We start from the raw sequence: 12,500 nt of genomic DNA on the forward strand, positions 1-12,500 counted from the left end.
CAAACTCTGCGGCTGCATTTCCAATTTTGAACACTCTTCCGCTGTCTTCTCTTGAAAAAGGACTAATAACACCATTGAATATAACAGAAAAAAAAAATTACTGTTGTTTAGAGTTAAAATTTGTGTGAAAAAGAAAAAATAAACAACAACAAAAAAAGAAATTTATTTCATTTAATTTTACTCTATAAAAAAAATCTCGCATTGTTCTTGGCTTTTAATTTTACCTTATAATTTTCTTCAACAATGCTTCAAGCAAACTACAATCTACTTATATATATATATATATATATATATATATATATATATATATATATATATTATATATATGGTATATAAGAGAGTTCCATGGTTCACACGAGCGCTTTCGATTCTTTCTTGAATCATCATCAGGTGGAGATAAAATATTAAAAATAGAAGTGAAATATATAGTTATGAATGATAAAGAGTCAATGAAAACTCGATTAAAATATACATTTACGAGTGATAAAAAACTCGATTAAAAATTTGAAAGATCGAAAAAATGAAAAAAAGATTCATTAAGCAAGGTATCTCTGTTGTTTTTAATGTTTGCCTGAATATATATATATATATATTTCAAAACAACATATATATATATATAAAATATATTTTAGTCATCGACATACAGACCTGTTTCGTTGTTTCACAACTCATCAGTGCCGCTAGACTAACACCTCTCCCAAGCCGAGGATCGAACCTAGAACCGTCGTGATGACAGTCGGCAGTTCTACCCCCTGACTACGGAATCGGTGGCCGAAATTAAACTGTCGGAATGCGTATTTAAATAAACATCCGTCCGCTACTCGTAGAGGGCTCAAACGTTTTGTTTGTAAACAAATTGCGAGCTTCGCATTATTTCAGCTAAATTAAGTAGCGAGTAAGATAATTTACGAGAGTGCTCTACCAAAGAGGGGAGCTTTAAAGAGTAATATTAAGCAAACTACAATCTACTTATATATATATATATATATATATATATATATATATATATATATATATATATATATATATATATATATATATATATATATATGTATATATATATATTATTATTATATTATATATATGGTATATAAGAGAGTCTGGCACTTTTATGTTTTCACGTACTTTTGCTCCTCTCTGTTTAGCGCACTACCTCCCCCTGTCCCCTGTTTTGTGTCTCTCGCCTGGGATAAAAAAAAAAAACTCCTTATCGAAAGCGAATGAGGCCATAAAATTTTTAAATCTCGGAGATATTACCATTATCTTCATGAAGCTTTTCTTTTCGTTATGTTTTGTTTTGTTTCGCGATGTGGAATGGTATGGTGGGAGAATTTATATCCATGTTATTTATCTCGACACGCCGTCCCAACCTACATTCCTATTGGCCCCTTATCGAGCGATTCCCCGCCATTTTCGGTAAATCATTCTGCCTTCGGGAGTCGAAATCAGTTTTGTTTTGCTTCAAAGTGAAAAATTCACAAATAGATTTCACTCAGCAGAATATATATATATATATATATATATATATATATATATATATATATATATATTTCAAAACAACATATATATATATATATATATATCAAAACAACATATATATATATATATATTTCAAAACATATATATATCTATCAAAACAACATATATATATATATATCAAAACAACATATATATATATATATATATATATATATATATATATATGTTGTTTTGATATATATATATATATATATATGTTGTTTTGATATATATATATATATATATATATATATATATATATATATGTTGTTTTGATAGATATATATATGTTTTGAAATATATATATATATATATATATATATATATATATTTCAAAACATATATATATCTATCAAAACAACATATATATATATATATATATATATATATATATGTTGTTTTGATATAGATATATATATATATGTTGTTTTGATATATATATATATATATATATATATATATGTTGTTTTGATAGATATATATATGTTTTGAAATATATATATATATATATATATATATATATTTCAAAACATATATATATCTATCAAAACAACATATATATATATATATATATCAAAACAACATATATATATATATATATATATATATATATATATATTTAGGTTGTAGTTTGCTTGAAGCATTGTTGAAGAAAATTATAAGGTAAAATTAAAAGCCAAGAACAATGCGAGATTTTTTTTTATATAGAGTAAAATTAAATGCAAACAAAAGAAATAAAGTTCTTTTTTTTGTTGTTTGTTTTTTCTTTTTCACACAAATTTTAACTCTAAACAACAGTAATTTTTTTTTTCTGTTGTATTCAATGGTGATATAAATCTCAATATATTTCAGACCTATTAGTCCATTTTCAAGAGAAGACAGCGGAAGAGTGTTCAAAATTGGAAAAGTAGCCGCAGAGTTTTTTTTTATTTTTTTATATATTTATATATATATATATATATATAATTTCAAAACAACATATATATATATATCAAAACAACATATATATATATATATATATATATATATATATATATATATATATATATATATATATATAAGAGTAAAATTCATGTTTTATTATTATTGGTCGCATTTTTCCAGTGTTTTGGGGATATGTAACGTAGTTTTTGCTTTTTTTGTTTTTTGTTTTTTTAACAAATAATGTGCATATATATCTTATATTGCTCGGAAATACGGCACGATCACGTTGACACACCGGTTCTAGCCAGATCAACGAAGTTAAGTAACGTTGAGCCTGGCCAGCACTAGATGGGTGACCATTTGGGAAGGCGAGGTAAAATATCAGGTTGAGAAACTGGCGCGATCTATCCTACTCTCGAGGGTAGATGGGACTTTCGCGGTAGGAAACCCATCTAGTGGTGGTGTCACGATAAAAAATACCTTCGATAGCCCTGGCGAAGAATCAAGTATTCAGCTACCGACAAGATTTGAATAACACTACAACCTCGTGTAATGAGTTCAATTTCGGTTGCGGTCGCGCTGGATGGATGGCTTGCTCTGACTATTGTAATCACCTTGAGTGCTACCTGTGCAACGCTTCGCTCGAATTGTCCTTCGGGCGTCTTTAGACATGTTGATTGTTTGGAAAAAAAAAAGAGTTGCTGGTTCCGTAGATATTTTCGTATTCTGTGAGTTAGTATCTACTTTATGTTTTTAGTTTCGAATTTGTGAACAATATATATATATATATATATATATATATATATATATATATATATATAGTAGAGATTTAGAAGGCTGTCACAATGTGAGGAATGAAATATAGTCGTTGTTCGTAAAAGTAGACGAGGACAATGGCGATTTACAAATCAATAAGAACATACACATATATTTTATATATACATATATTTATTCAGTTGTATTGGTAAAATGTCTTACTTGTTATGTCTGCGACAATATCCATTATTAATTTCGGAAAAATTTCCTTTTCAAATGGTGAGCGTAACAGATCGATTACAAGCATGCTAGATATATATATATATATATATATATATATATATATATATATATATATATATATATATATATATATTCACGTTCACTCCTAACAAGACATATCGCCACTGGAACGTAAGGGGATACTATTTGGGACCAGGCAGGCTTAGCGAAGATGTTTTTTTACGTTACATTTAAACGTTTACATATTAATACAGTCAGGGAAGCAAGTAGCAGGAAGGGAATTCCAAATTCTAACTGTTCGGTGGAGAAAACTATTAGTGTAGACAGTTTTTTAGCATTTAGCATTTGTTTCGCCACTTGTTCTCGTCTACTTTTACCAATAACGACTATATTTCATTCCTCGCATTGTGACAGTCTTCTAAATCTTTACTACGTACCTATCCCACACCATGCTTCAAGCAAACTATACATCAATCATATATATATATATATAAGGAACTTGAGAAAAAACTATATGTAATAATTATTGTCCGTAACTTGATGTCTACCACAATAAAAACACTGTTTTCTGAAACGATCGTACAAATAATTGATTTTGTTGTTGTTCCTTCTTATGAAACGGATTTTTAATTTAATTATAATTTTATTTTTAAATTTTAAATTATCAATCACATTACTTCATATATATATATATATATATATATATATATATATATATATATATATATATATATGAGTGATAGAATGGGTGACTATTTGGGAATTCCAAGTGCTATATGTGCTATCTGGGCATTGTTTCCGGTCAGTTTTGGGCTTCTCTTTGTCACTGAGCCCGAGCAGTGCCAATTCAGGAAGGTGAAGTTGGTATTGCGCAACCTTTGCCTCACAATTAAACGCGCAGCTATCCTTCAAGGGGTGTCAATTGTCTCTTGAGACTGAATGGAAGCATAAAGATATGTGTGTGTGTGTGTGTGTGTGTGTGTGTGTGTGTGTGTGTGTGTGTGTGTGTGTGTGTGTGTGTGTGTGTGTGTGTGTTGGTATATATATAATTCTAAATAATTTCTCTTATTTAGAATTTCAGAAAACAACAAAAAAATAAAAACTTGTCACGGCATGAAGATGTTATATTCCAAAAAATCACAAAAATTAATCAAGTAAATTTTTATGTTTTTTAAGAAAATGAAATTTTACGATTTTTAGGTATAAAGTATTTTTAACGGCCATTGATGAACCCTTGAAAAGAAAAGAAATAACCGTATGTGAGTTGTCAAATCAAATATGGCGGATAAATTTCTTTCCCATCGAGCAAGTCATAAAATTTTATTAAAAAATATTACTTGATCAAATTATTTGATTTTTGGAATATGCTGCCTTCGTCTCGTGGTGGGTAAGTAAATGCATTCATGGTACTAAAACATAATATTTTTCTTATTTTCTTCTCCTTTACACTATTTAGCTTTGGAAGGACGAGTTTCTGATGTGGGACCCGGCACAATATGGCGGAGTCACGAATGTACGAATTCACCAAGACAAAGTTTGGAAGCCGGATTTAAAACTTTATAATTAGTGAGTTAATTTTTATTTTACTTTTGTTATCGTAGGTTTTTCGCGTTATATTATCTGTTTGTATATAAAAAAAGTCTGACGTCAAAACATTTCTAGCAATTTACAATGCTGTTTATCGGTCATTATTATTTCATATATATATATATATATATATATATATATATATATATATATATATATATATAAAATAAAATAAAAAGCTATAGCAAACATCTTAATGACTACTTTAAATACAGTTCCTGATTTCAAAAAAAGAAAAACCAAAAGATTCATCTGCCTTACTTTTAATGCTAGGTTTATTTTTGGTGTCTTTTCAATTCAATAGAAATCCTCCTAAATTTGCTGATGAGGAGACCGTGCTTACCAAAAAAACTATGTATAATTATTCTACGTGACTTCATGTATACCACAAATAAAAAGCACGGATTTCCGAAACGATCGTACAGATAATTGACTTTGTTGTTGTTCCTTCTTATGAAACTGATTTTTAATTTAATTAAATTTTGATTTTTAAATTTTAAAAATTTTAAAACTTTTAAATTATAAATCACATTACTTAATATATATATATATATATATATATATATATATATATATATATATATATATATATATATATATATATATATTAGGGATTGTAAACTTTTTATGCTATATTATGTGTTTTCTGCTGGTTGGAAAATCTGGTGACATTTTCAAAATAGGATTTATTATATCATCTAGAAGCTCTGGCGATTCTCCGGTCCTTGTTTTTCTAACCAGTTATTATATTATTTAATCAATCATTATTATTTATTTTTGTTTGTTTTTTATTCATATAACAAGCTTTCTGTGTTAAATTATTCGTTTTTATATTAAAATATCCAACTTGATAAATCCTGGTCACGGCATCAAAATAAGATTTTACCTCTCATAATGAAGTAAAAGTTATTATTTCATTTTTTTTTATTTGTATTCTATCGTAAGCTTATCGTAATCCTAACCCTAACCCTAAGCCTAACTTCTCTTATATAAAGTATTTCAATGTTGGAAAATCCTGATCACGGCACTAAAATGAGGTTTGTTATAAATATATATTGGACATTTGAACACTACTCTTCAACAACATCTGAAGCATAACGTGCCAGGCATCTCCAGCGCCATAATCGTACGTAAAAGAGGAATAGAAAATTCATGATTTTTCCTGATGAAGATTCTGTTATGTATCGAAATATCGAATTTGATTTTAATGAATAAATATGTTTTTAATTTTTTTTAATCCTGCACTTGTTTACGGTCGTTCAAACCGTTACATTTTGAATTTAGCATTTCATATCAACAGTGCTTTAAACAGTAGACTTTTATTAAGATTTGTTATGCATAATAAATGACATTAGATCCTCCGAATCTCATTTTTCCAGCTATTTCTAATACAGTTCATCAATTAATCAAAATACATACGAAACGAAAAGTCGGTTCAATAATCATTATTAACCAATCAATCAACACTTTTTGATGGAAGAAGACGTTTGATTTAGTCGAGTTAGTTTTGGGGTTGTACACAAAGCGAATTGAGAGGATGAAAGAAGAAAACTGTTACAACGTTTCATTAAGAACGTTATGGTATTCGTAAACGATGAATAGAGATCCATCTTTCAGTGGTTTTAAAAAAATGGAAGAAAACCTAGTATTGCCCCGTATAACCCAGTATTGCCTGGTTTTATTATCCAATATTCTGGTGGAATGGTCCAGTGCCATCATCATCATCATCATCATCATCTCATTATCATCATCACCATCACCATCATTATTATCATTTTACTCTTCAAGTCCAACATAAACAAATTTCTGATGAACCGCCCCCTTAAGTAAGACAATATATCAAATCTCCAATACTAACGATTACTACGATACTATCCCATTGATTACTGTACACGCAATAACCCTTATCCCCGAGTGGCTTCCAGGCCTTGATAAGTGGTGACCGCCATGTAAAAAAAAATCACCATCATCATCACCATTATTATCATCATCATCATCATCATCATCATTTTCATCTACATCGCCATCATCATCGTCATCATCATCATCATCATCATCATCACCATCATTATTATCATCATCATTAGCATCATCATCACTTTTATCATCATCATTTCCATCGCCATCGCCATCGTCGATTGAACATCTGTTTTACCATCGTCTGGTGGAATGATCCGACTCCTTTCTCCATCATCATCATCATCATCATCATCATCATCATCATCATCATCGCTATCATCATCATCATCATCATCATCATTTTTATCATCATCACCATTATTATCATCATCATTTTCATCTACATCGCCATCATCATCGTCGTCGTCATCATCATCATCATCATCACCGTCATTATTATCATCATCATTAGCATCATCATCACTTTTATCATCATCATTTCCATCGCCATCGCCATCGTCGATTGAACATCTGTTTTACCATCGTCTGGTGGAATGATCCGACTCCTTTCTCCATCATCATCATCATCATCATCATCATCGCTATCACCATCATCATCACCACCATCATAATCATTATCATCATCATCACCATCATCATCACCATCATCATCACCATCATCATCATCATCATCACCATCATCATCATCATCATCATTATCATCATCATTATCATCATCATCACCATTATCATCATCATCATTATCATCATCATTATCATCATCATCACCATCATCATCATAATCATCATTATCATCATCATTATCATCATCATCATCATCATCATTTTTCTTAGGGTTTTTCTATATGTATTCATATAAAGCCCCACGTTTGAATTTTGTCAAATTTGTTTTTCTGTCTTCTAAGATTTCTCAGCCAACCCATCATCTTTGTATTTTGTCCTCATATAAGCTTTATTTATCCGAGTCCATACATCGCAGCTACATAAAATGATACCCCCCATCCCCGAGCTATTTTAGCATTTAAAAACAGCAAAAAGCAGTTAACCATTTTTTGCTACTAAAAAAAAATCTTATTTTTTGGAGGAGAGAGCGTTTACTATGCGATTGAGTTCTGTTTTGCGATCTTGCCAGTCGAACTTGGGGTTATTAGCAAAATAAACCTACAAGCCCATATGTTGCAGCCGCGTTGACGCTGCAAGGTGCTACCAGATCAGGATGTCTGAAGATACTTGCTTCTTTAGTGGTTTTGATATTGTAGAATATGAAATAATTAACTGTACAAAATTTCAGAGTAAGTTCAGAGTTCAACTTAACTAGTAATTTTAATATTAATTTGTGTCCATTGTGAGACATATTTTTATTTCGATACTTTGAATCCAGTTATCTCCCACCGTATTTATAAAACATGGCTGATCAAAACAATGTTTCGCTTTGTCATAAAATTTGATTTCTTTTGTTAAAAACAAACTTGATCAATTTACTTAATTTTTGGAATCTGACATTTTCATTCAAATCTCTTATCTTTAATGTTATTCCAGAAATTTGATTCAATAATGTTTTTTGTTTTTGAATAAAAAATAATTTTCAATTTTATTATTTAAAAAATAAATTTGCAACTCTGTTTAACTTAATCGCCACGAAACCCTGATTAAACAGAAATTATTTATTAGAATTTTTAATTATTGCCAGGAATTTTTTTATATATTAAAAAAAAAAAAACAAATATAAAAAATATCTATATGATGTACCAACCTGGGACGGATCAAGTAAAGAGTAGATACCCTGTAGCAAACGACAAAAATAAGCGAACAATTCAAACACCCGTCTAGCTGAATCCACTGTGAAAAATTTTCCCCCACTCTATATCTGTGCCTAAATCAAAACCTGGATTCCATGAACAAAGCTTCTTTCTTAGAACTGCACGCCTGTGGAACTCTGTTCCGTCTGCCTGCTTCCCACCGGACTACAACTTGGATGTCTTCAAGTCCAATGTTAACAAATTCCTAATGAACGGCCCCCTTAAGTAAACAACTCATCAAATCTCCACACTAACGTAATGTACTTGCAATAACCCTTATCCCTGAGTGGCTTCCGGGCCTTGATAAGTGGTGATCACTGTGTAAAAAAAGAGGGGCACCGTTTGTTCGACCTTGACATTGCCGTTAGTTGTTTCTAAACTTGTAAACAGGTGAAATAGCAGACATATTCGAATGTTCGCGAGCAAAAATTTTTACAAATATATTTACAAAACTTTTAAAGATTTAAAAGTAAAAATAAATATTTACAAAACTTTTAAAGATTTAAAAGTAAAAATAAATATTTACAAAACTTTTAAAGATTTAAAAGTAAAAATAAATATTTACAAAACTTTTAAGGATTAAAAAACAACTTTTTTCTATTTACGCAAAAGTTTTCAATGTAAGTAATAAAACAAACGCATTTAAACAAAATATATTTAAATAAATGGGTGTCTTTCTGAGCACGTTCTTTTTTTATATATTTACAGAAATTTAATAAAACTAATAATTATAATTGTAATAAAAATTTAAAAAAAAAAATGAATGACCTATATTAATTGCAAAACATTGGAAACTGAAATTTTTGGACGTTAAACTTACTTTCACTTAATTTGCCTTCATGGAGAAGTAAGCAAATAGCAAGTTTTTTTTTTGTTTGTTTTTTTAAATAAAAATAAAAAAGATTTGTATCTTGTGATGTTACACTTCATCTTTATAAAAATAAAAGTTATAAAAGATATGTGAATAAAATATATTTTTCAAAATCTCGATTGTTTATACTTTTTTTTTACACAGTGATCACCACTTATCAAGGCCCGGAAGCCACTCAGGGATAAGGGTTATTGCAAGTGCATTACGTTGGTGTGGAGATTTGATGAAGTGTTTACTTAAGGGGGCAGTTTATTAGGAATTTGTTAATATTAGACTTTTTTTAAGTTTTGTGTAAATTCTCGTTTAGTTTTATTAAAAAAAAAATCATAAATATTTTTAAACAAAATCTAGTTAAAAAATGTGCAGTTCATAAACATATTTTTATTATAAAGTTTATAATTTTCTTATAAAAGTTCAAATAAAACCTGTTTAAATAATTTTATGTTTACTTTAAAAAGAAAAAGCAGTCCATAAATAAATATATGGTTTCGTTGTTCGTGTCTCCGTGACTCCGTTCCGTTTGGTTGCCTTACAAAATCACCCATATCCACTTCCGGTAGCTTGATTTTTTTTCCGAGCACTGATCTTGAGAATGCAATAAAAAAACTGTTTAAATAAAACTTCGGGTTTGTATTACTGTACACATAGATTCGAAAAAGTTGTCAAAAAACAAATATATAATAAATAAATGTTATCAAAAGGCAAGATAAGTTACTTTTCTACCTAACTGGATATTTTTTTCAGTGTAACATGTTTATTCAGCTCGAAAAACATGCAGTGTTTACCGATGTATTGGAAAATTCAAAATGGAGGCCGACTCTCTCTCGGAGAGGGTACGTTTGGGAAAAGGTATTATAAATAATAAACTAGACAAAATACTGTTAGAAATTCGCTCAATATATGTTACCGTGACATAAGTTGACATATATTCGGTTGTTTTTTAATAGTATTTTGTCTAGTTTATTATTTATAACACCTTTTCCCAAACTTACCCTCTCCGGGAGAGAGTCGGCCTCCATTTTGAATTTTCTAATACATCGGAAAACACTGCATGTTTTTCGAGCTGAATAAACATGTTACACTGAATAAAAACACAAAAAATATATCCAGTTAGGTAGAAAAGTAACTTATCTTGCCTTTGATAACATTTATTTGTTATATATTTGTTTTTTGAGAACTTTTTCGAATCTATGTGTACAGTAATACAAACCCAAAACTTCTAATTTTATGTTTGCTTTAAAAAAAAATAATAAAAAAAAAAGGACTCCATAAATATATTTTTATTATAAATGTTAACAATTTTGTTATCAAAGTTTTTAAAAAGTGTTTGATTAAAACTTCCATTTTTATATTTGCTTTAAAAAGAAAGATACATAATATACACTTTGGGTCATCCGTACCTAAAAATTTGTTTAACGTCACTTCCATTCTTATTTGGTTTCTTTTATCATTTCAGCGCAGACGAGAGGGTGGAAGAGCACCGCGAAGCGTTGCTTGTGGTCGAATATACAGGCAAAATCGTGTGGATGCCACAGGTAAGTATACATACATTAACAACATTGTTCTATGTATTCATTAGTAGCAAGGCGCCCGGCGTTGCCTGGTCGTAAAATTAAAATACATTTTGATTCATGCAGATTTCATATGTATTATTATAGCGCCAGTTATTTATCGATTATTCTATTGTACCTATTTACTATGCCTCCCCACGGGACAGAGTTAGACACCAGGGTCGTTTTTTAACGTGGAGAAGAGTAATAATTTTTTTACACAGGAATCACCACTTATCAAGGCCAGGGACCACTCAAGGATAAGGCTTAATGGGTATGCATTAGTCAATGTGATTATAGCGTAGTAAACATAAGTAGTGGGAATTTTGTAAATTGGATTACTTAGGGGGACGGTTCATCAAGAACTTGTTTACATTGGACTTGAAAACAATCAGACTGTAGTCAGCTGGAAAGCAGGCAATCGGAAGAGAGTTCCACAGGCGTGCAGTTCTAAGAAAGAAGCATTGTTCGTGGGATTTACGTTTAGGTTTAGGCACAGATACAGAGTGTAGGAAATTATTGATAGTGGTTTCAGATAGTTTTTCGTGAAAGATTGGCGAGGGGTGAGATCATATATTGAAGCTCAGATGAGCACTTGCCATGAAAATAAAGATAAAGCAGGGACAGGCTCTCAACGTCTATTCTTTGGAAAAGACGTTGCAGGGAAGAGAGAAGGGAATCCCCAACGAAGTCTATTTTGAACTCTGTCAAGGCAGGATAAGCTGCTTTTTTTAAGTACTCCATCGTAGTTTCAAAGGGTTGAAAAATATATAACCTGGGTGCCATCAGCAAGAATCCAAACCAAAACATGTCACTTTCCAGCGATATTCGCTACCATTAGACATAAGAACACATTCTTTATATTAATACGATAGCGTGTGTGTTCTTTTGTGTGTCACGCTTACGTCCGGGTCATTTAATTATGTTCTTCGATTTCTTGTCATAAATAATTTTACCAAGAATTCTTCATAAGTTTTGGTTTCGGTTTCGACTATAGCTGATGGCACTTAAATCCTCTATTTTTTATAAGTAATTTTATCAAGAATTCTTCATAAGTTTTGGTTTTGGTTTCGATTATGGCTGAAGGAACTCAAGTTATATATATATATATTTTTTTTGTCATAAGTTTTTATTTCGGTTTCAATTCAAGCTAATATTTGGATATTTTTTTTTTTAATTTTTGAAATTGCAAACTTTTCAGGAAAAACACTCATATATAAAAATCGATAAAACATTAACTCTATAATAATATATACGAAATCTATCATATTTAAGCGTACATTACGACCGGGCTTTACCGGGCGTTCGTGCTAGCTTAGATAAATACTTTTG

General features: G+C 29.9%; 1 protein-coding gene across 2 annotated transcripts in view; it reads left to right on the forward strand.

Annotated features, from left to right (window-relative positions):
- The window catches only part of LOC145268836 (neuronal acetylcholine receptor subunit alpha-4-like), a 156,834-nt gene that overhangs the window by 116,589 nt on the left and 27,745 nt on the right, over nt 1–12,500 (forward strand). For both annotated transcript variants that reach the window (XM_080124502.1, XM_080124503.1), the window contains 2 exons: nt 4,898–5,007; nt 11,075–11,153. In XM_080124502.1, the coding sequence (XP_079980628.1) occupies nt 4,898–5,007; nt 11,075–11,153 (189 nt within the window). The remainder of the gene's footprint in view (nt 1–4,897; nt 5,008–11,074; nt 11,154–12,500) is intronic.

Source organism: Euprymna scolopes, chromosome 44 (genome assembly GCF_053919585.1).
Source record: "Euprymna scolopes isolate OS-2025 chromosome 44, ASM5391958v1, whole genome shotgun sequence".
Lineage (NCBI taxonomy): Eukaryota > Metazoa > Mollusca > Cephalopoda > Sepiida > Sepiolidae > Euprymna > Euprymna scolopes.